Below are 26,162 nucleotides of genomic sequence, written 5' to 3'. Positions count from 1 at the left end.
GCTGTTTGCTGATGATGCTGTGGTGTACGGGAAGGTGTCGTCGTTGAGTGACCATAGGAGGATACAAGATAACTTGGACAGGATTTGTGATTGGTGTAAAGAATGGCAGCTAACCCTAAATATAGATAAATGTAAATTAATGCAGATGAATAGGAAAAAGAATCCTGTAATGTTTGGTTACTCCATTAGTAGTGTAGCGCTTGACACAGTCACGTCTATTAAATATTTGGCATAACATTGCAGAGCGATATGAAGTGGGACAAGCATGTAATGGCAGTTGTGGGGAAGGAGGATAGTCGTCTTCAGTTCATTGGTAGAATTTTGGGAAGATGTGGTTCACCTGTAAAGGAGACCGCTTATAAAACACTAATACAACCTATTCTTGAGTACTGCTCAAGCGTTTGGGATCCCTATCAGGTCATATTGAGGGAGGACATAGAAGCAATTCAGAGGCGGGCTGCTAGATTTGTTACTGATAGGTTTGATCATCACACGAGTGTTATGGAAATGCTTCAGGAACTCGGGTGGGAGTCACTAGAGAAGGAGGCGTTCTACTGAAGGAATTTAAAGAACCAGCATTTGAGGCTGACTGCAGTACAATTTTACTGCCGCCAACTTATATATCGCAGAAAGACCACAACGATAAGATAAGAGAGATTAGGGCTCGTACATAGGTCTATAGGCAGTCATTTTTACCTTGTTATGTTTGGGAGTGGAACAGAGAGAGAAGATGCTAGTTGTGGTACGAGGTACCCTCCGCCACGCACTGTATGGTGGATTGCGAAATATGTATGTAGATGTAGATGTAGGACCTGTGTTTCATTGTTTCACTATCAATTATCTAACAGAAGTATGTACTGGAGGCCCTACAGCTAAAGTAAAGAAAGTATTTATTCAGCAGTAGCAAGTGTAAACATATTGTGTAAAGTATACAGTTGCTCATCTTGCTGAAACCTCTTCAGTTATCTGGAATTCTTTAATTCACTTTACCGTAAATTTACTCTCTAGTAGTATTTGTTGCTGGTAATAAAAATGGAAATACTGTATAGAATATGTGACCCTGCCTGTGAATGGAATGAAAGAAGCTATAACACCTTAGAACATAATTAAGCTAGTGAAGAAAACTCCATGATTGCTGAAACTTTAAAATGCTATCAATCAAAATTCATACAAAAAAAAATCTAGAAAACACAGAAGATTCTATAAAATGGTATGTGACATTAATTGACCCATTGGACAAGACAAGTGACAAATAAGGTAGCAATAACTAAAGAGAGACATCCATTTTGGCAACAGCTTATACGCTATTCTTAAATATTTACTGGTTACACTTGACAGTCAATTGTATTAATATTAAGATGGATTTAGAGACAGCAGCTCTTGCTTGGAACAGATGTTCAATTTGTAAGCCTTACTTCATCACTGATAGCCAAACAGTGTGGACATTGTCATGACTTTAATTAATTTTTAAAAGGTATATGGGGCTGTTGTCAGGGAAATGGTGGATAAAATAATTCAGGAGTTTGTAATTAAATCTGAATTAATGAATCTTAAATGTGAATTTGTCACAGATACTGCCTCAAAGTAAAACTTGTGTGTGAAATTTCACAATATATACAAGAGCAAGTTGAGGCAATGCTTATTTCTAGTCCTCTTCAGTTGTGTTCTGCAGAAAATTGTAAGATTCTGGAAAGTAAAATTATTAGAATGTAAAATTCCACAAATAATACTGTGAAGAGAGAATAACTGTATTAAAGTTAATTGCGAGACTGTTGCTGTATTGTGAATTTTGTAATTTTCTGAGCATATTCAGTGTTTGGTGACGTTTCTGGATTACAGCTGGTCATATTTTACTACCTTCATGTTTTTTTTTAAATTGAGACACCTACCAGACACCTTCAGCTGAGTTATCAAAGACAAACATCAGCTATCTGCTTTGCAAAACCAGTGTAACAGGATCCTTTTGAGAAGATATTTTCCAAAGGACCCTGTTACACTGGTTTTTCCATCCACCATTAGGATGGAGTGTGTAAAATACTTCGCCAATGTTGTATGACTTATAACAACCAAACCTCACACACCATAGAAGGACATTGCCTTGAAGAGCACTGCATTCATCTTTTGCAACCTACAAAATTTGCATTGCTGAACACTGTATTGCCACTGGACATCAGAATACCATAAAGCAACAATTTTGAGTACTGCTAATTCTGTCTGGGGTTCCATTATCAGAGCGTTTGAGATGTGAATGGTGGCAAACTGTATTAACTGGGACAGAGACTGTAACTTGGTTAACACATGGAATCCCATTGTTTCCACAGTTTCTCATGTAGACAGTGTCATCCTACAGGAAGAAATAAAATTAAGTTCAGGCAATGACGATGGAGTACACTGAGGGACTCAATGACTGGAACCCTCTGGAGAGCAGAGTTTCACATTTCCGTCATCGAGGGTACTGCCTGATGTGTGGTCAGCCTCACAATTACGACTACGACACATGCAAGAAATGCATACTGCACGCTAATAATTTGTGTTATATGAGCAGTCAATATCAATCTTTGGTAGCTCTGCTGAAGATGCCTGGCAGATGCCCAGATAAAATATGGTGCGAGGTAATAGATGATGACTGGCAGCACTTACAATAAAAATCAGAAATTTGGAATAATTGAGCATTTCTTGTATTTACAGAAAAATGTAATAAGTGAAATGAAGCAGGCCAATATATTGAAAGAGATTACCACAAAAACATATTTAATGTCTCTTTAAAAAGGACTAAATTTATTATGAACATTAATAAAGAAACCTCAAAAATCATTAAGTTGAGATATATGTTGTGTGGAAAAAAATAAAAAAATCTAATATGTGCATATAATAATTGAAGAAATTGCTCTGGAAAAAGTCTGCTATAACGGAAAGTATCTCCATTTATACCTGTACCACAGTGAAGTGCATGGCAGAGGGTAATTCCCATTGTCTTACGGTTTCTTCCTATTACAGTCATGTAAGCAGCACAGAAGGAATCACTAGTTACATACCTCTGTGATTAATCAGATATTTTGATGGTCGTTTCAGGAATGATATATATTTCTAGTTCTTGAAAGGTTGTAAGTAGTCTTTCAGAGGATAGTTTATGTCTTTCTTTAAGCATCTCCAGTCCATGTTTTTTTAGCATTACCATGATGTTGTCCCATTGGTCAAACAACCCTGTGGACTGTAGAGATATGATACACATCTCATTTATTGAACACAATGCCCAAGTACTAACCCAAAGGATAGAACTAAGTCAAAGTACAGTCACCATCAGAGAAGCAGCTGTATCATAGCAGATTAACATTAAGAGCGTAAACATGTGAATAAGCTCAGCTCCCTGCACTGCTCATCTTCTGTGGCCCCAGAGTTCACTGGTCTGTATTATATAGTACTGGGGTGTGAGAAGGGGATGGGAGTTTGTGTGTCATAGAGCCTGCTCTCGGTGCAATATTTAAGAATTAAAACTTCTTCACCTCCTGCTGGCTCTATGTCCAAGATAACAAGCTACACTTCCCCTACCAAAAAGTTCTCAATTCAGTCATAAATTTAATTTGATACCCTATATGATTATACCTGTTAACAAATGTTGGAATGGTACTAAGTCAAATTCTCCTTCTACCTTACTAGCTTTATCCTTGGTGTTCACAATTTTGTGTAAGAAAAGTGCAGAAATTGCCGAAAGAATAATTAATGGGAATATGACTTTACTAATGATACAAAGCCCACACCTACTACTAGCTCTGCAGATGACAAAGAAATTGATAAAATGTATGATGAGATAAAAGAAATTGTTCAGATAGTGAAGGGAGATGAAAATTCAATAGTCATGGGTGACTGGCATTTGGTAGTAGGAAAAGGAAGAGAAGGAAACGTAGTAGGTGAATATGGATTGGGTGTAAGAAATGAAAGAGGAAGCCGCCTTGTAGAATTTTGCACAGAGCATAACTTAGTCACAGCTAACACTTGGTTCAAGAATCATGAAAGAAGGTTGTATACATGGAAGAAGCCTGGAGATACTAGAAGGTATCAGATAGATTATATATTGGTAAGACAGACATTTAGGAACCAGGTTTTAAATTGTAAGACATTTCCAGGGGCAGATGTGGACTCTGACCACACTCTATTGGTTATGAACTGTAGATTAAAACTGAACAAACTGCAAAAAGGTAGGAATTTAAGGAGATGGGACCTGGATAAACTGAAAGAACAAGAGGTTTTACAGAGTTTCAGGGAGAGCATAAAGAAACAATTGACAGGAATGGGGGAAAGAAATACAGTAGAAGAAGAATGGGTGGCTTTGAGGGATGAAGTAGTGAAGGCAGCATAGGATCAAGTAGGTAAAAAGATGAGGGCTAGTAGAAATCCTTGGGTAACAGAAGAAATATTGAATTTAATTGATGAAAGGAGAAAATATAAAAATTCAGTAAATGAAGCAGGCAAAAAGTAATACAAACGTCTCAAAAATGAGATCGACAGGAAGTGCAAAATGGCTAAGCAGGGATGGCTAGAGGACAACTATAAGGATGTAGAGGCTTATCTCACCAGGGGTAAGATAGGTACTACCTACAGGAAAATTAAAGAGACCTTTGGAGAAAAGAGAACCACATCTATGAATATCTAGAGCTCAGATGGAAACCCAGTTCTAAGCAAAGAAGGGAAAGCAAAAATGTGGAAGGAGTATATAGAGGGTCTATACAAGGGCGATGTACTTGAGGACAATGTTCTGGAAATGGAAGAGGATGTAGATGAAGATGAAATGGGAGATATGATACTGTGTGAAGAGTTTGACAGAGCACTGAAAGACCTGAGTCGAAACAAGGCCCCAGGAGTAGACAACATTCCATTAGAACTGCTGATAGCCTTGGGAGAGCCGGCCTGGACAAAACTCTACCATCTGGTGAGCAAGATGTATGAGCCAGGCGAAATATCCTCAGACTTCAAGAAGAATATAATAATTCCAGTCCCAAAAAAGGAGGTGTTGACAGATGTGAAAATTACCAAACTATCAATTTAATAAGTCACGGCTGCAAAATACTAACGCGAATTGTTTACAGATGAATGGAAAAACTGGTAGAACCTGACCTCGGGGAAGATCAGTTTGGATTCCGTAGAAATGTTGGAACATGTGAGGCAATACTGACCCTACGACTTATCTTAGAAAATAGATTAAGGAAAGGCAAACCTATGTTTCTAGCATTTGTAGACTTAGAGAAAGCTTTTGACAATGTTGACTGGAATACTGTCTTTCAAATTCTGAAGGTGGCAGGGGTAAAATACTGGGAGTGAAAGGCTATATACAATTTGTACAGAAACCAGATGGCAGTTATAAGAGTCGATTGATATGAAAGGGAAGCAGTGGTTGGGAAGGGAGTGAGACAGGGCTGTAGCCTCTCCCCGATGTTATTCAATCTGTATATTGAGCAAGCAGTAAAGGAAACAAAAGAAAAACGTGGAGTAGGTATTAAATTCCATGGAGAAGAAATAAAAACTTCGAGGTTTGCCGATGACATTGTAATTCTGTCAGAGACAGGAAAGGACTTGGAAGAGCAGTTGAACGGAATGGACAGTGCCTTGAAGGAGGATATAAGATGAACATCAACAAAAGCAAAATGAGGATAATGGAATGTAGTCGAATTAAGTCGTGTGATGCTGAGGGAATTAGATTAGGAAATGAGATACTTAAAGTAGTAATGGAGTTTTGCCATTTGGGGAGCAAAATAACTGATGATGTTCGAAGTAGGGAGGACATAAAATGTAGACTGGCAATGGCAAGGAAAGTGTTTCTGAAAAAGAGAAATTTGCTAACATCGAGTATGGATTTAAGTGTGAGGAAGTCGTTTCTGAGAGTATTTGTATGGAGTGTAGCCATGTATGGAAGTGAATCATGGACAATAAATAGTTTGGACAAGAAGAGAATAGAAGCTATCGAAATGTGGTGCTACAGAAGAATGCTGAAGATTAGATGGGTAGATCACACAACTAATGAGGAGGTATTGAATAGAATTGGGGAGAAGAGGAGTTTGTGGCACAACTTGACTAGAAGAAGGGATCGGTTGGTAGGACATGTTCTGAGGAATCAAGGGATCACTAACTTAGTATTGGAGGGCAGCGTGGAGGGTAAAAATCATAGAGGGAGACCAAGAAGTGAATACACTAAGCAGATTCAGGAGGATGTAGGTTGCAGTAGGTACTGGGAGATGAAGAAGCTTGCACAGGACAGAGCAGCATGGAGAGCTGCATCAAACCAGTCTCAGGACTGAAGACCACAACAACAGCAATGATAGCTTCTTGGAAATTGAGAAGTAATGTTGGAAAAGTCTAAACAGAAATAGTAGGAAAAGCAGTCAGTCTTTAGACATTTATATAAAAGTGATGACAGCAGATTAACCACACATACCTGTAAATACTTCTTGCAAAGGAAACAAACTGGATTCGAGAGGGTGAGAATGTTGCACAAAGGAAAAACACAAAACAAAAAGAGATTACAGATAAAGACAGTTTTACAATTGGTATTACAGATGAAACCATACCAGTTTGTGTGGGGGGAGGGAGGAGAATCAGCTTCAAAGTAAACCAAGGAGATGAAAAAGAAGTTATATTTGAGGGAAAGTAGAGAACACAAAATAATGTAAACTCCATCGACATTCCCGGCTGCCGTGTCAGTGGCATCGTTGGATGCGATGTGGATGTGGAGAGGTGTGGGGTTTCATGTGAATTGTGATTTATGCAGCCACAACGCAATACACAAAATAAAATCCATGTAGGCTTTGTTCCTTCTCATTCATCCATTTGTTAGCACATTGTTCTCCATAAAACCCAACATCAGGGAGAGGTATGTTAATGTTAATAATTACAAGTAGCCATTGTAGGCCACTTCTGTGATGTATATTAAGAGCAAATTATGGCTAATGATAATGTGCTCACAATGATAATTACGGGAATTACTTCTTACACTATGCAGCTGCTGTTTGTGTCAACAACTTTAAATTCAACATTTCTGCAACTTAACAGAATTCAAAGACCACTTATCAGCTATCTAGAACTGAAAAGTGAAAACTTGTTTAATACCAACATTATTGTTAATTGGAAACTGGAAATTACATGCCCACTTCCAAACATACTGATAAATTGTAGGTGTAACTAATAAGGTACTTTTTACATTGTTCTTGAGTGTCCGAGTATTTTTAATTTTCTGTCAGGTGCCTATCAGCAACCTGGTAGATTATTGCACCAGAAATAAAACTCCAGCCTAAACCATAGGTAGACACACATGACCAGTATGGGAATTATATTCACCTCTAATCTTGTAGTTGTGAATTTCTTGTTTCATTTTTAATGCACTCTTAATATTAACCACAAATACCATTTGGGAGGAAATGAAATGACACGTTAGTGTAACAGTCCAAAGGTGGATGATGGGACCTCCCCAAGATGCTCAATTATCAACCTTACACAATGTGTTTACTGTTCACTTTTGTGTGATAAATACTATTTTGACCTTACTGCATTGCCCTAGAAGACTGCACCACAGGATAGTATTCAAAGAAATGATACTAGCAATCCTGTCTTCAGGTCATATATATATCACACACACACACAGAGAGAGAGAGAGAGAGAGAGAGAGAAGGGTTTTATTTGGTGTGTGCCAATTGAACTCCAGTTCTGAAACTTAAAAACAAATGCAACTGACGGCTGCTTCTTCAGGAAAGACGGAAGGAGAGGGAAAGACGATGGGATGTGGGTTTTAAGGGAGAGGGTAAGGAGTCATTCCAATCCCGGGAGTGGAAAGACTTACCTTAGGGGGAAAAAAGGACAGGTGTACACTGTAGTTTATCTAGTAGAATTTTATGATCTATACAACCAAAGGCATTAGCAAGATTATAGGACGTACCAACAGGATAAGTTTTCTTATTTCGTTCTACCGGAACTGAATATGAGAGATCATATATTACTTTCTTTGTAGACCAGATAGAAATATGGGAGAAAATGTATCATAAGTAGCAGATCCATTAGAGTTACTTAGACAACAGTTGCTACTCCACCAGCAGATAGAGCTTGCACAAAATAAAGCGACACCTAAGCAGAAACACATTTTTGTTCTGATAGTTGGATAAATGTATGCTGTTGTTCCAAAGGGAGCTGCTCCAATTGCTTGTTGCCTTCCAACCTGTGTATTTCATGCATTCTTGTTGCTCACTCTTCACTACACAGCTTGGCATTGTTGTCTTCACACACCATGGGTGCAGGAAAAGTTCTTCATAATCAGGTGCATGTCATTACATGTTGACCATTTAATTTATTCGGAAGAAGCAAAGGGGGAAACAAAAAGCCCATAAAAAACTGTGTTTGAGAGGGCTGTAGGAGCCAAGAGCTATTTTTGTTGCACAATGAAGAGAATAGAAAATGGTAAAAAATTACTTGAAGGTACTTTTGAGCCTTGTTCTTTCTTTCCTTGTCCACTATCATAGTAAGTGGTGTTGTCTCCTATGTTACTTTTTTATTGATCCAACTTTTTTTTTGTGTGGTAATTCTTTGTTTATACAACAATTCATTTTTCTTGCTCTAGTGAGAAATTAATGACTCTGAACCTTTATATTTATCTCATTATTGGTCATATTGACATAACGTGTTAATATCATCATTTGCAGACTTGTTAGCTATAGCTTATACGTCATGTGCAATATGCGTTTGTGCATAGGGTTCAGCTATTTAACAGCACCTCCCCTACCATGTGGTGGTCGCTGAGTCTGGAACACCCACAACTAACGGTGTCCCCATTCCTATCATGCCATCTGTGCAGTCGTTGACCAACTTATTTTCTGTGTGCTTATATGAGCTCTGTGCTGTAACTACCAGTTTTGTCTGTGTGCTACATCGTAGTTTGCTCCTGAAGTCTTGATTTGACCAAGAGAGGCCAGCCAGCCTGCCAATACAATATGACAGCAGTTGTGTGCACAGACCCCTAAGCACTCCCTGTTGAAACTAATGAATATACAGGTCATAGCACCAGGCTCGACCAGCCACTTGTGCATTGCTTATTGTATTCTACTAGTCTTCTTATTGTATTGTACTTGTCTTTCATTTGTGAGTACTGTTCAAGCAATAAATTACAGTGTTCTTGGTTTAGAACACATTGCCAAAACATGTCCCTGTGCCTTTTCTTCCTTTTATAGTTCTAAGAAATTTCATCTCTGGAGTTTCAAAGTATCTCTATTCAAGTAAATATGAAACAGTGTCTGCTCTGAAAAAAAGAAACAAACTGTTATCTCATCAGTTGTATTAAATAGCTGTCGTTTATCTCTTATTAGTAGTGTTCAGGCTTGGTAAACAGGTCATTTATTAAGCACAGTACATTGGTTATACAGACCACAAGTACAATACTTAAAACTAATTCCTTGCATGGTCAGTTGTAAGCTGTAGGTTAGAATCTGGATGCACAGTAGACCTCACAATGTTCCAGTCGACTGCAGTGGTCATTGTATAAACAGCAACTGGATCACGGGGTCTGAACATTGAATAAGAGCAACACACACATGGTCCACTGCTAGGCATGTTGGTTCCTTTATTCTGAATCAGAAGTAATTTCCTGACACCACACGATCCCATGTGGCACTAGTAGGTATGCTTCTGTCTTGTAGCATCATTTGTAGTGTACATGCTGTGATTTGCACATTACTGATAGTGGAACAATGCAAATACAATTGCTTATATTTATATCTGAGTTATTGGATACAACCGGTAGCTTAATATTTACTTGATTACATTCGTATTTTTCAAAGAAAATAGCTACCTACATTGGTAAATACTGAGTCATATGTTTACAATACTTTCCTGCTTATCATGCAGCTTTACAATGAATACCGGTATTTGCCATTAAGTCATCTGTAGAAATATTGGCTTATGGGGGAATTTTCAGTTTCTTGCTTTCTGTTGGATTGGTGCTTGCTGAATATATTTTGCATAAGAGTACATAACTCTACTCAGAACTCTCGACAAGGAGACAAAGACTATATGAAAAATATTTCTGTACCTTATATTGTGACTGTGTAGATCAGAATTCAGGTTAGAATGGTTTTTATTGCCAGCAACAAAAACCATTAATGAATAAATGTGTTGGGAAGAGAATGTAAGAATTCCAAGATCTTCAAAGAGTCTTGTGTGATATGTGTGGCTGTTTACACACCATTCTTACTGCTCACTTCTAGCGAATCAACATTTTCCTTATGGACACTTTGAAAGTTGCCGCCGCTGTTTGTTGCTGGAGAGTGCTTAACCAGGGTACCAATTCTATAAATGTGACCTGTCACTCTTATGTTTGTAATTATCTTTACTTTAAATCTTCTCTTTCTGCATTCATGTCACCCCTTCAAGTTATGGTCCTGCTGAACAATGCCACTTGTAGCTATATCAAACTTCTTTACCATCAGCAGGAAAATGCTGTAATAATGGAGGAATATATTTGCTACACTAGCTACGAAAACATGTAACCACTTCTATTCAAAATCCTTCTGTATTTTACAGTCTCCATAACACTTTCAACATATCAATTAAACATTAACATTTAAGCTCTTAATAACCAAACTCATTGACAGGCAGATCGCTAATATCCCAAAGCCAAGAAGTAATTAAGTTAATAATTCCATACAATCTTATTTTGTTTTTCTTATTTGGAACAAAGCCTTTGTCATCGCGACCTCTTCTTCTTTGGCATCAAAGTATAAATGGCTCCTTCCCCCTCAGGAAAACATTAGCCCTCTGTTGTGCCTTGTGAATGTACTACACTTATATTTGCATTTCTTATATGCACATAAATAAAGAATACGCAGACAGTATGTGGTCTTTCCTTTACTACTACTACTACCATAAATTAAGGTTTCTGCATGACCATATTTCGTAATCACAGAGAAAGGATGTGGGACATGGTGCTACCTTGAATAACAACACGTACCACCACACACTGCCCCAAAAGATAATTCCATGAGAGAACAAGGAGCAAAATTTTGCAAAGTAAGCCAATGCTCTTCTCATTGGGTCAACACAATGAGAGAAGCTTCGACGTGCAAACTGAATTTTTTGATTAATTTAATTACGTATTGACTCCATTATACTTGGTATGCAACTGTATTCCAAAAATTTTACACAGACTATTTCATGTATTGTGTGACCAATTAATGTTTACTTCTGTTGCTAACAGGTCGCTCCTATTTTTTAGAAATAGCATAATATGAATTTTTGCATGATTAAGGTTTAAACAATTTACTGTGAACCACTTGTAAGCCCGTTCAGCTACCATGTTAGCTGTGTTTGATAAGGTTTAAGTTTGAACTCTTGTTTCATATGTTTTACTTGGCAATTTGGGGGAGCGGACCAAACAGCGAGGTCATCAGTCCCATCGGATGAGGGAAGGATGGGTAAGGAAATTGGCTGTGCCCTTTCAAACAAATAATCCTGGCATTTGCCCAAAGTGATTTAAGGAAATCATGGATGGCCAGATATGGGTGTGAACCATCGACCTCCTGAATGTGAATCCGGTGTCCTAACCATTTGTTATAATGTCAAAACCTGTGATAGGTAGTTGAACAAATATATTTCTAGGACGACACAATACATGCAAGTCACTGATCAAGTAAACAAAGTCAGACGTGTGTACACTGTAACAGTCAAATCAGCACTGAGTCCAAGTCTAGCAGCTGGTGACTGGCTGGCCACTTAGGTGGCATGGCTGCTGCATGGCTGGCAGACAGCACTGCATGTAGAGGACACACGTAACTGCACGGCGACACTTTGAAAGATCGGCGAGTCACAACACTGTTGTGTCCTATTGCTCGGTCTTGATTAGTATGCTTCTTTCATTGGCAAAGCATTACAATTTTTGAACCATCCTTTAGAATCATTGGAAGACCATGTACGAAGGTTAAGAATAAGAATGGGCCTAGTACTGATTGTTGTGGGACCCTACATGATGTTATTGCAAAAATGCAAAATTGTTGATGGGCCACTTTCTTGTTGTCCTCAAATTTAATTTCAAACCAGTTTCATTGTCTGTTGTTATTAGGTTATTAGTGTTTCAGTAGAATTAGTGGAAATGATTTTTTAAATAATTTTTATCACCAACTGCAACAAATTTGAAGATGCGCAATACCTGGTTTCAGATTTGGCATATTTATCTTCAGACTGCATTTGCAGAATTATATGCCAAAACCTCATATTCTAACCTAATAGCAGTGTGATGCTGTGAAATATGCTTTTCAATGACAAAATTGTCATTTGTGAAGATCAGGTATTTGTATGAACAATGCTGTGTACATTGTCATATTGGGCAAAGTACATATCTTTATAAACTTGCCACACAAGTTTCTGTGTAACATAATTGAAAAATGAGACTGCAGCATTTATGATTGGTGGGATAGGGAGGGACAGAGGAAAAAAAGGTTCAGCTCTTGTTTTCGCTGAAACCTTCAAGTACCTCTTTTCTTGTGGAGATTTAAGTGTTATCACTAATCAGTATTTTGTTTCTTTTTATAACATTAAAGAATAGGACAAGATCAGAATAAATAATGAAATTTAACAGGGAAGACTTTAAAGAAAAAGGAGTTAAAAAGTGCTGAAGAGGCCAATCGGTAAATCACAGGCAAGGAAAGCAAACATTAGGAAAATAAATACAGCAGATAAAAAGATGGACACACATGCCAAGAAGAATGCCTGTCTATAGGGTCCACTTTAATTCCTTCTTTCAAGTCAATTTTATCTTTGCAGAATCATATTGTAGTTGCCTTCTTTACAGGAGGTATATTTCATTATTTTTAATGTGTAGTAAATTTGTCTGACTGTTATGAAAATTATTTTGAGCAAATAAAGAATGCTGGAGTATTGAACTGACAATTGCTGTTATTCAGATTCTTTCAATTTCACATGGTGATTTTGCTTCCTTTTGGCATATTTTTAATTTGTTCTTTTTGCTTACTTCCTGGCTTCTAGTAAATTCTGGCTATCACAAAATTTTATATTTATTCCAGGGTGCAAATACATATGGTCAGCTTGGAGTTGGTTATAAATCTGAGCTTTGTGCTGAACCTGTTGAAGTGACAGCTCCAACAATTGAACCAAAGTTACTTACAAGACTTTGTGGAGGTGGAGGCCATACACTCATTTTGGATAAAAATGGAAACATTTATTCCTGTGGCTGGAATAACAAAGGCCAATTAGGTCAGTCTTTGGAAGAACAAGCAGCATCTTTTGAACATATAGCAGCTCTTTCAGGGCACCATATCATTGATATCAGCTGTGGCTGGGAAACAAGTTTTGCTCTGACAAGGGATGGGAAATTATTTGGTTGGGGCTCCAATGTCTATGGACAACTGTCTCTGCCAAGGGATCAGGTTAGTATGTTACAAGATTATGCTGAAGTTTACTTTTCCTGTGATGAAAGAAAATCATCTTGTTAAATGTTGTTAATTGCTCAAACCCAGCCACTACTTTGTCGCCTGTAATTCCCATGATTGGTCAGAGCATCTGTAACTCACATACATTTGAAGATATTTGGTAGACTCGCCTCACAAACTTTTATTAAAAATTGAGCTTGACTCATTTACATGTTTATTGCTGTTCTTGCAAATTCATACATTTCAAGGTAATATGCGAAGGAAGGCTCTTAGTGGTGTTCCTGAGCAGACTTCTTGATATTTGTTGGTGATGAATCATTTTGCAATCCTCTCTATGTAGTATATAATTTAATAACAATTGAGAATAACCAAACAAACATATTGCAGTGATACTGAATAATGCTTTAAATTTGTTTCTTCCCAGGTAAAATATAGTACAAAAGTCTGTATTATAATGAGATATATACAGTATTAATTATGTAGAGTATAATATGTATATTTTAATTTTATGAATTACACATTTATTATTGGCAGCAGTTAATGTAATTAACAATGGTGTGTTAAAAGGTGTGTGAAAAGAGTAATGAGACTGAACAACAATCTTGTCCCCTTCAAAGTAGTTCCCTTCGGCAGCTGTACACTGGTGGAGTGCTGAAAGGCTTCAGCAGGTAGGTCCTTGTTGGTCACATTCTAATGAAAGCTCTGCAGAGTCCCAAAATGACATTCTTTTAAGACTTTTTCAATTTTGGGAAAAGAAAAACGTCACAAGGACTCAGATCAGATGAATAGGGAGGTTTTGGAACAACAGGAGTGCCTCTTGAGGTCCAAAATCCCATGTGTAAGCAGCCGTGTGACACAGGGTCTTGTCATGCTGCAGCATCCACTTGTCTACAATGTCTAGTCTCACTCAAGTCATCCGTTTTTGAACTTTTAAAGGTTGTCTTTGTAAAACAGTTGGTTGACAGTTTGTTCCGGAGGAACAATCTGACGAGATTATGCAGACGTTTGAAATTTCCATTGATTTTTGAAATTGAAGGTCTCCCTTCTAACGTTGCTCTAAATTCCTCTGTTCCATTTTTGTAACACACAACAAAAACACAACTTCACTGATGATGCTCTCAAAAATCATGCGAATGCTGTATAGAGCTGAAACTCAGACTGAGCATCTGGGAGAGGTGAACACAACAGTCTACACAAGTAGAACAACACCTCGGGTACCAGATTGCTTACTCTGTTGTCAGTCCGACTACTTTTCTCACACGCCTTATGTGTTACCCACATTTATGCACAATGAAAGGGTCACTTCATTAAGTATGAGACTACATTGTCTCTGGAGAAGCTGGTAAACTTCAGATGTGAATTTTTCTAAGGGCACATCTCTTTTGTGAAAGTTTGATTTTGTACAGTCTTACTTAAACAGAATCAAGGTGTCTGTTAACAGCAGTTTTGTTTTCTAATTTATGAATATATTGCCTTTCAGTGTGTCCTGATGATGATGGTCAGAATTTTGTTTTAGATGTCTAAGGTATTTACTTTGTGTGCACCACACATTTCAAGATACTCAAAAGGGAAAGAACTCTTAGTTCCTTAAAAAGTGCTTTGTAGTTTTTTTGTTTGTCTCCCTTTGTTGTTAGTTATAACAGTAACAGAAATTCCTGGATGGAAAAGTACGTAAAAATAAGGGGGAGATAACTCCATATACAGAGTGTTACAAAAAGGTACGGCCAACTTTCAGGAAACATTCCTCACACACAAAGAAAGAAAATATGTTATGTGGATATGTGTCTGTAAATGCTTACTTTCCATGTTAGAGCTCATTTTATTACTTCTCTTCAAATCACATTAATCATGGAATGGAAACACACAGCAACAGAATGTACCAGCGTGACTTCAAACACTTTGTTACAGGAAATGTTCAAAATGTCCTACGTTAGCGAGGATACATGCATCCACCCTCCGTCGCATGGAATCCCTAATGCGCTGATGCAGCCCTGGAGAATGGCATATTGTATCACAGCCGTCCACAATATGAGCACAAAGAGTATCTACATTTGGTACTGGGGCTGCGTAGACAAGAGCTTTCAAATGCCCCCATAAATGAAAGTCAAGAGGGTTGAGGTCAGGAGAGCATGGAGGCCATGGAATTGGTCCACCTCTACCAATCCATCGGTCACCAAATCTGTTGTTGAGAAGCGTATGAACACTTCAACTGAAATGTGCAGGAGTTCCATCGTGCATGAACCACATGTTGTGTCGTACTTGTAAAGTCACATGTTCTAGCAGCACAGTTAGATTATCCCATATGAAATCATGATGACGTGCTCCATTGAGCATAGGTGGAAGAACATGGGGCCCAATCAAGACATCACCAACAATGCCTGCCCAAACATTCACAGAAAATCTGTGTTGATGATGTGATTGCACAATTGCGTGTGGATTCTCGTCAGCCCACACATGTTGATTATGAAAATTTACAATTTGATCACGTTGGAATGAAGCCTCATCTGTAAAGAGAACATTTGCATTGAAATGAGGATTGACACGTTGGATGAACCATTCACAGAAGTGTACCCGTGGAGGCCAATCAGCTGCTGATAGTGCCTGCACTGCACACGCTGTACATGGTACGGAAACAACTGGTTGTCCTATAGCACTCTCCATACAGTAACGTGGTCAACGTTACCTTGTACAGCAGCAACTTCTCTGATGCTGACATTAGGGTTATCATCAACTGCACAAAGAATTGCCTCGTCCATTGCAGGTGTCCTCATCGTTCTAGGTCTTATCCAGTTGCGAGTCATAGGCTGGAATGTTCCGTGCTCCCTAAGACGCCGATCAATTGCTTTGAACGTCTCCTGTTGGGACACCTTCGTTCTGGAAATCTGTCTCAATACAATCGTACCGCGCCACGGCTATTGCCCCGTGCTAATCCATACATCAAATGGGCATCTGCCAACTCCGCATTTGTAAACATTGCACTGACTGTAAAACCACATTCGCGATTAACACTAACCTATTTATGCTACGTGCTGATGTGCTTGATGCTAGTACTGTAGAGCAATGAGTCGCATGTCAACACAAGTATGGAAGTCAACATTACCTTCCTTCAATTGGGCCAACTGGCGGTGAATCAAGAAAGTACAGTACATACTGACGAAACTAAAATGAACTCTAATATGAAAATTAAGCGTTTCCGGACCCATGTCCACATAACATATTTTCTTTATTTGTGTGTGAGGAATGTCCCCTGAAAGTTTGGCCGTACCGTTTTGTAACACCCTGTATATAATTAAGGGGAGACTGGCCAATGATCCCTTCAGTGCAGATGAACACCACATTCGAACTCTTATGGGAATTGGTGAAATGCCACGAGTAATGAGGATAAGTTGAGAATCTGGATCTGAGGAGAGGTATTCTGGGGTAGTCAGTGCAGTTGGCAATGACCACTGTTTCCAGATGATTCAGTGGCCAGAGCTTCTACATAGTAAGCAGGAGACAAGAGTACGAATCCCAGTCCACACAAATTTTCAAGTTTTCCTGTTGATGTAAATCTGTACCCGTTAACAGCTACATGTCATAATTTGTGTGTGTCTTGTGTCAAAATGCTTTGTTTGGCTTTCCAAATCACCTGACATTAAACCTATTTGGAATAATTTTGATGCCATCAATTGAAATGTGTGTCCTTTGGACCCTGCTCCAATGAATTCCCATGAGTTGTGGGTAGCAGTTGAGTGCTTAAGGATTAGGAACGGATCCTTAAGAGTTTTGGTGTCTTATAGAGTTCTGTCTTTATGTACTGTTGCCATCATCAGGTAAAAGTAGGTGCTACACACTACTAGCAGGTATGTTTAGTTCAGTTGTTTGTAAATGTTTGTCATAAATTATTCAGGATAATGATCACTGATGTAGTGAAGAGGCAAGATAAGAGAGACATGTAAAGAATAGGCTGAACGGGAAAACTAAATTCATCCACTGGACATACAACATGCATTAAAATGATTTCAGGCAATAAAATTATGTTCATGTAATTTTCTGCCAATAAATTAATTAAAAATTCTGAGAGAGAGATCGCGAAATTTTTTGCTTACAAAATTACTTATGTTACTGATGTGTTCTAACTGTTAGAGTTGTTTTGTAACAAGGAACTAAGTTTTATGGTATGATTCTATTAAAAGAGATGTGTACCACACTTTCTTTTCTGTGATCTATGACCTTTCTTACCCAGTTAGTTATATGTTCAATGTAGAATAAGACTCATGTTGACAGTTTTCACCTACACCAAGAACAGTTAGAAATGAAAGCCATGATAAAATCTAAAACCATTTTAGGCCCAACTCATGATTGTAACAGGAAACTTTGAATTTGTAATTTCACACTTATGCTTATCCCACAAAACCACACACCATATATCACATAGTAATTTATTAATATAAGTATGGTTTTTAAAACAAATTGTAAACATGTGAGCTTGCACAGTACCTTCTACTTCATAGGGAATGTCTTTAATAGGAAATGTAGATAATACAGAATGCAATTGCAATTGTTTTCTCTTTAAATCTGAGCCTAGAACCAAGTGTATTTGATCTTAAATATTTAAAAAAATGTACAAGTAATACAACTATGTATATAGCCAACATGTAGGTTTACGATCACTGGAAGAATGTATCTCGCTTACAATCAGTTTGGAGGTACGTTTTCATGTCATACCGACCAACTAATTACAATTTTTTTTTAAGGTCACATTCAGTGCCTCACCTCTCCAGTTGACAGACCATAAAGTGAAACAACTTTCATCTGGTCTAAGACACACAGCAGTTGTCACTGACCAGGGTGATGTATTTGTTTGTGGTAGTGGAAGAAAAGGGCAACTAGGAATTGTACATCATGGACAGCCACTTAAAGAAAGTTATACTTTACAGCATGGTAATTATTAATTGTAGGGAGTAATTCTTAATTGTCTGTTGTTATAATAAGCTGATGTTTATTTTCTTATGTGTGGCAACTTTGCAAAATATATTTCAGACAGTATCCCCTAAGTCCTATTTTTATGTTGCACTGCACATGTAATTGTTTGAAAATTAATTATATTTTTCATACTACACCATCACATTTTGTTTGCGTGTGTCTCAATGGATAACATTTATTTTATAGTTTCATGTGATAGTACTTTCAACTGTATGAAAGACAAATTTAAATGAAAATGAAGAATTTACTTGAATACCAGTACTTGTTTAAACTGCAGAATTAATGTTCTAGGTGTTAACATTAGCCTTACTCATTACTGCAGAAGGTTCAAACAAGGTATCTTCTAAAGCTGTTTTATAGATAACTTAATTGTTTTGGGATAAACCAGATAACTGAAACCATCTGCAAATATCGCCAAACTCTTATCATTACATATTTTATGATATGGTTTATAGTAGATTCAAATTTTTGAAGCAACTTAAAGTTTTCTTAGTTTTTGACTGATTTAAGTAAGGCTATTTTCAGCAAGAAGTTTTCTCATATTTATTATACAGACATAATTTACAGATTTATTTGTTCTGATCCTTTATATTGTGCTTCATGATTTATGTTACATAATGAGAGCAAGCTGTTCTTGCTTGGCCCACTCCCCTTGTGAAAATACCAGTTGATGACTATGATATTCTCTCTCTCTCTCTCTCTCTCTCTCTCTCTCTCTCTCTCTCTGTGTGTGTGTGTGTGTGTGTGTGTGTGTGTGTGTGTGTGTGTGTGTGTGTGTGAGCGTACGCACGTTTTTCAACTTAACCACGTTATCATTTCATAATGCGTTATATATAAAGAAGAAGATAGATATAATAGAGGGAAACATTCCATGTGGGAAACATATATCTAAAAACAAAGATGATGTGACTTACCAAAGAAAAGTGCTGGCAGGTCGATAGACACACACACAAAATTCTAACTTTCGCAACCAACGGTTGCTTCTTCAGGAAAGAGGGAAGGAGAGGGAAAGACGAAAGGATGTGGGCTTTAAGGGAGGGGGTAAGGAGTCATTCCAATCCCGGGAGCGGAAAGACTTACCTTAGGGGGAAGGAAGGAGAGGTGTACACTCGCACACGTGCGCGTGCGCGTGCGCGCCCACACACACACACACACACACACACACACACACACACACACACACACACACACACACACACACATCCGCACATACACAGACACAAGCAGACATTTGTAAAGGCAAAGAGTTCGGGCAGAGATGTCAGTCGAGGCGGAAGTACAGAGGCAAGCAGAGAAGTTGTTGAAAGACAGGTGAGGTATGAGCGGTGGTAGCTTGAAATTAGCGGAGTTTGAGGCCTGGCAGATATCGAGAAGAGAGGATATACTGAAGGGCAAGTTCCCATCTCCGTAGTTCTGACAGGTTGGTGTTAGTGGGAAGTATCCAGATAACTCGGACTGTGTAACTCTGTGCCAAGATGTGCTGGCCGTGCACCGAGGCATGTTTAGCCACAGAGTGATCCTCATTACCAACAAACACTCTCTGCCTGTGTCCATTCATGCGAAATGGACAGTTTGTTGCTGGTCATTCCCACATAGAAAGCTTCACAGTGTAGGCAGGTCAGTTGGTAAATCATGTGGGTGCTTTCACACGTGGCTCTGCCGTTGATCGTGTACACCTTCCGGGTTACAGGACTGGAGTAGGTGGTGGTGGGAGTGTGCATGGGACAGGTTTTACACCGGGGGCGGTTACAAGGGTAGGAGCCAGAGGGTAGGGAAGGTGGTTTGGGGATTTCATAGGGATGAACTAAGAGGTTACGGAAGTTAGGTGGGTGGCGGAAAGACACTCTTGGTGGAGTGGGGAGGATTTCATGAAGGATGGATCTCATTTCAGGGCAGGATTTGAGGAAGTCGTATCCCTGCTGGAGAGCCACATTCAGAGTCTGAGCCAGTCCCGGAAAGTATCCTGTCACAAGTGGGGCACTTGTGCGGTTCTTCTGTGGCAGGTTCTTGGTTTGAGGGGATGAGGAAATGGCTCTGATTATTTGCGTCTGTACCAGGTCGGGAGGGTAGTTGCGGGATGCGAAAGCTGTTTTCAGGTTGTTGGTGTAATGGTTCAAGGATTCAGGACTGGAGCAGATTCATTTGCCACGAAGACCTAGGCTGTAGGGAAGGGACCGTTTGATGTGGAATGGGTGGCAGCTGTCATAATGGAGGTACTGTTGCTTGTTGGTGGGTTTGATGTGGACGGACGTGTGAAGCTGGCCATTGGACAGATTGAGGTCAACGTCAAGGAAAGTGGCATGGGTTTTGGAGTAGGACCAGGTGAATCTAATGGAACCAAAGGAGTTGAGGTTGGAGAGGAAATTCTGGAGTTCTTCTTCAGTGTGAGTCCAGATCATGAAGATGTCATCAATAAATCTGTACCAAACTTTGGGATGGCAGGCCTGGGTAACCAAGAAGGCTTCCTCTAAGCGACCCATGAATAGGTTGGCGTACGAGGGGAGGTTGAGGTTTGCTGGAAAGGTTGTGAAGGGTGAGTGAGTTGCCAATGAACACACCCGTCAACTTCTATCCTTAATAAAAGTCCTCAATCTTTCCTCTCCCACATCCACACCGGCTGTTCAGAGCATCTTCCTACTGGCCAATCGCAAATTAGAACAGCATGCCACCCTCTACCTCAAAAAACTATCCAATCTCCTGGTTTCTCACCTCCGGAAAGGCAACTCACTCACCCTTCACAACCTTTCCAGCAAACCTCAACCTCTTCTCATTGCACACAAACCCAGACTCTCCCATCTACTCAATCTCCCAGTCCCAGCTCCACTCCCTCCAAATTCCAATCAACACAATCTGGAACCACAAAACCCTAATTCAGTAGTTAACATTTCCTCCAAACCTCTCTCCCAATCCGAAACCTCTGTCCTATCCAAAGGCCTCACCTCTGTGTATGTGCGGATGGATGTGTGTGTGTGTGTGTGTGTGTGTGTGTGTGTGTTTGTGTGTGTGTGTGTGTGTGTGTGTGTGTGTGTGTATGCGGGCGCGCGAGTGTACACCTGTCCTTTTTTCCCCCTAAAGTAAGTCTTTCCGCTCCCGGGATTGGAATGACTCCTTACCTTCTCCCTTAAAGCCCACATCCTTTCGTCTTTCCCTCTCCTTCCCTCTTTCCTGAAGAAGCAACCGTTGGTTGCGAAAGCTAGAATTTTGTGTGTATGTTTGTGTTTGTTTGTGTGTCTATCGACCTGCCAGCATTTTTGTTTGGTAAGTCACATCATCTTTGTTTGAAGAAGATAGATACTTAGATAATAAGAAGATGTGCAGGTTTATGCTTCAAGAAGATACAAACTTGATAAACTATTTAATGAACAGAATGAGTTCTTCATTGATGTGTGTTTCAACATCTGTGATGAACTGCTCATTTTTATTTGCTGTGCTGTGCTCCTGACATCCTGTTATATACAGTGCCCAGTGCCCAGCTGCAGTATCCAACCGTCATATACTGTTCTCTCCAGCCTTGCAAGCTATGAAGAAATGACGCCCTGATAACTAGGCATAATGACAAATTCATTGCCTCCTAAATGTCAGTGTGCACCTCACAAACATTTTTACTGACAGACATAAATGCAGATAATTAATTTTTTTGCCTTTTCTATGTAACTTTGCTGAAATTTATGCAGAATTTTTAATTTTTTTTAAACTGTTAAAAAATCACTCCACATTACTTAAATGAAAGTAACTATAAAATCAGTCGGAGTAGATATTCCTTTTGTGAATACAAACAAAGATGAGTTTTCACTCCACTTACAAAACCTCAGTCTTTATCTATTATTGCCTTCAGTACTGTTGACGATGCATTGGAAATCACTTGCAGCATTTTTATTTAGGTATTATTTCATTCTTTTTTATTATTCCACTAGTGAGCACCCGACTTGTTGCAAAGCTATTCAAAGAAAGAAAGTGTTTATGCTTAAATTCTGTTTGTTGAAGTGCTTTCGAATACATAATATTTTTTGTTTTACTATCTGGTGCTTACAAAAGTAAATCAGAAGGTTTTGCAAAGCATGAAAAGGCCACATGTTAGAAGCATGGATTTGCCAAATTAGTCCACACACCTGTAACAATTGTCCTTGTGCTTTATTGATGGGTATTGCAAATTGAATTGTGAGATTTTATTCCAAATATCAAACGTTTTGCAAAACATTTACTGGATGCATGTTGTAGGTATACATATATATTGATCATAAAATTTAATTTCTGTACAGCTCACCATAAAACTGATGATCTGAGACATGCATGATGTTCATCAGCGGCTGTTGAACATAGTATAACTGATAGAATTTGTTGAAAGTCACCAGAAAATACAGTGAGTGCATCACCAAACATCTGGTTTTCTCCTCTCAGTCCTTTGAGTGTATGATGAAGTGCTCCCAATGTATTTGTGCACCATTGTACATTCATCCTATATGATGCTTTGATGTATTGGAATCTTTACACATTCTAGGATTTTTATTGATATTTCATATCGGTATCTCTGTGACTTGTGTGTTGGACAGGAATTCACTGCTAATGCATTGTTTGGATCCCATCAAAAAGAGTTGCCACAATTCCGGATAATGTGATAGCCAGTGGAATATTGTCAAAATAAGAGAAATGAGAAAAGTTTTGCCTGTTCTCCTGGAATATGCAATCTACCACTTTGGCTTGTAATTGCGATCATAATTCTGTCATACACTACTAGAAAATATTTTTCTGGACCTTATTTTGAAAGATTAATTTGAACCAATGTATCCAATTCATTGACATTAAAGTGTGTTTCTCATTTAAAATCATGATCTAAAAGCTTGTTTGCAGATAGATTTGGTGTAACCTTTTCCAGTTGTACTTGTGCTTTGTGGCTGCCAGATATATGTCCTCAGTCAAAACCAATGCCTCATTATATGTGTCTGGTGTGAATTGAAAGTCCAGTTTTTGGTTCATTGCATGCAAATGATATAGAGTGTCTTCACTTATGTAGTCTTCATATTTACCCAAATACATGAACTGACCTGTCATTGTTTGTATTTGATTGAATTCAGTTATGTCAAGCGTGCATACTCATCCACCAAAAACATATTAACCTGCTAAACTATATGTTGAGTCCCATAGTGCTCAGAGTCATCTGCTAAACTATATGAAATACACACATTTGTTGAAACAACTCACATGTCAGCTATTGTAGAATGGTCATACTAATTTAAAAGCCTCCGCAGGTAGACACACAACAACTCACCAAAGTTTCATCACAGTCGGATGAATAGTATGGGAAACGGGACAAATGGAGAAACATACGGGGAGAGAGAGAGAGAGAGAGAGAGAGAGAGAGAGAGAGAGAGAGAGAGAGAGAGTATGTGTGTGTGTCCTCTTTTTATCTACTGTCAGTCTGAAGATGAGCACTAGCTTGTTGAAACCGATAACGGCATTATGAAATGCTCTTGTGGCTGTGTCAAAAAATATAAAAACAAAAGAATGTAAGTCAATTACTTTATTTTCAAGAAATGTCACTTTTCCAAAGAATGAGAAGGGATGCACACACACACACACACACACACACACACACACACACACACACACACACACACTTGTTTTATTGTTTGGAGAGTCTCAGATGAAAATAGAAGCAGCAGGAAGAGAGTGGAAATATAAAACCTAAGAAAACTTGCCGATGAACAGGCAAGGATAGTTGCATATTGCATACTGCCATGTCAGCCGGGAGGCGGGGGCAGAGTGCCAGACTGAGACAAAGGAACTCAGCTGAAACATCAATGTAGATTATGATTCATAGACTTAACAACCTTACTGAAGTGGGGGACCAAGTCAGAGGTATATGTGTGATAAAAGCTGATAGAGATTGAGGCTAGTAAATTATGAGTTACTCCTCCTGTTCATCTGCTTCTTATTGTGTGTATTTCTTTTTCCCTTTTTAAAAAGTTTTCTTGTTATTCCATACAATTTGCCTGTAAAATTGCTATATACTTTTGCCATCTCTGAGAAGAGTCTTTACAATTTTCAGAATGTAAGAACCTGCAGGTTCTAAAATTAATATCAAATTATTGTGCTGTAATCATTGACAACATGTCAAACAAGATTTTTTTAATTTTATGGTTATAACTGTAGCTTCCATTTAGCCAATTTGGCATGTAATTAAAATGTAGCATATTCAATACTTCTAGTTTGTAGACACACTACTGTTATGTTTTTAATGAAACTGATAAGCTACTTTGCTGTCAAACTTGTATAATTCTTTATAAAACACACAGTAATTTCAGAGGGAAAAATAAAACAACTTGCATAGGCACAGATTTAAAATACTTGCCTTCTATTCAAGGGGAGTTGGGTTCATATTCCAGTGTGGTCATCTTGTTATAGATTCTTTTGAAAGTTCTGCTGTCATTTGCTTATGTCTCTCTTCTTAAACTTGGGTACTTCTTTGTTGTTAATGGCTGTATGCTTTCTAACAGCCTGTTCTGCAGAATGCCATAAAAGGGACTGTATACTCTCCTCTTTGGATAGTATAGCTTTTAAAGAAATTTTTTGAGTTTTCTTTCTCCAGTGCTTCAACTAGATTTCTTCCACTGTTAATCTATTAATTATCTGACCTGGAGACAAGATAAACTTATTTTTCAGAAAATAATGATTATTATACTCCAGAATCACAGAAGGTTGGGGCAGTCAGTAAATGCTTGTTATCAAATTGTTTACACATGGCATTGTCTGTAGATTTTCTGTCCTTAGGTATTTGATGGAACCATTGCTGATTTTTAGTTTTGATAATTTACATGTGAGACACACATTGTTTTTTTTTCCCTGTATATGACTTTGATAATTGTCCAATTTGACAGTGAATTCTCACATATGTTATCTTACATGTTATGGCATTTGTGGGCAGCGTGCATTCAGTATCTATGTCGTTATCTTTCAATCAATAACGGAAGTTCCTGGTTGGAACCATACATAAAATGAGTGAAAGGCAACCACTTACCTAGAGCATATGTGTGGTTCATAGACATATGTAACAAAAAACAGTGTTCATTAGCTTCTGAGCTCTCTCTTTTTCTAGTATTTTCATTGGGGGGGGGGGGGGGGGGTGCTGCAGGGGTGAAAACAGTGGGCATTCTAGCGAGATCCTCCCCTGGTAATGCAGAATCTGTAGTAGAAATATGTTGACAGAGAAGCAGGAGTGTAAGATCTGTGCCCTTCAGCTACAGTTACAATACACAAAGAAGGAATTAGATAGGTTGAGGAGGGTGAAGGGTGCAGGGGAATGAGAACTGGCAGTTGGCAAGAAGGCATCTAGGAGGAGGAGGTATTCAGACAGTTGTACTTTTCATATATGCAATAGATTTGACCAACTGTTAGAGTTGAGTGGAGAGGAGCCTCTTGTAGCTGTAGCTGTAGGTGCAGGAAACATGCGGTAGTCCTCAGCAGTTAGGAGGCCTAAGTCAGTTGCAAAGTCTAACAGAAAGAAGAAGGTCCTGCTGCTAGGTAGTTCACACGGTAGATGTGTGGGTTAGCAGTTGCAGGAAGTGTTGGGGAGTGAGTACCACGTTACCAGCATTGTGAAGTCTAGTGCAGGGTTGGCTCAGTTGACTGATAGCATAAGGAAGTTATGTAGGAATTTTATGGAGGAGGATCAGGTAGTGATAGTGGGTGGAGCAGGGAATAGTGGTAAAGATGGTTGCTTAAACTGTTTCAGTGTTATGATTGGCCTCGTCGTAATGCAGCTGTTGGGAGCATTAACAAAGGGCTAGA

At 38.6% G+C, this 26,162-nt stretch overlaps 1 protein-coding gene across 1 annotated transcript in view; it reads left to right on the top strand.

Annotated features, from left to right (window-relative positions):
* LOC126336384 (secretion-regulating guanine nucleotide exchange factor-like) overlaps positions 1-26,162 on the top strand; it is a 101,140-nt gene that overhangs the window by 14,787 nt on the left and 60,191 nt on the right. The window contains exons 2-3 of the mRNA XM_050000005.1: positions 13,047-13,409; positions 18,149-18,335. Of these exons, the coding sequence (XP_049855962.1) occupies positions 13,047-13,409; positions 18,149-18,335 (550 nt within the window). The remainder of the gene's footprint in view (positions 1-13,046; positions 13,410-18,148; positions 18,336-26,162) is intronic.

This window comes from Schistocerca gregaria, chromosome 2 (assembly GCF_023897955.1).
Source record: "Schistocerca gregaria isolate iqSchGreg1 chromosome 2, iqSchGreg1.2, whole genome shotgun sequence".
Taxonomy (NCBI): domain Eukaryota; kingdom Metazoa; phylum Arthropoda; class Insecta; order Orthoptera; family Acrididae; genus Schistocerca; species Schistocerca gregaria.
Note: the sequence above shows the minus strand (reverse complement) of the source record. Positions and strands in the feature narration are given on the sequence as shown.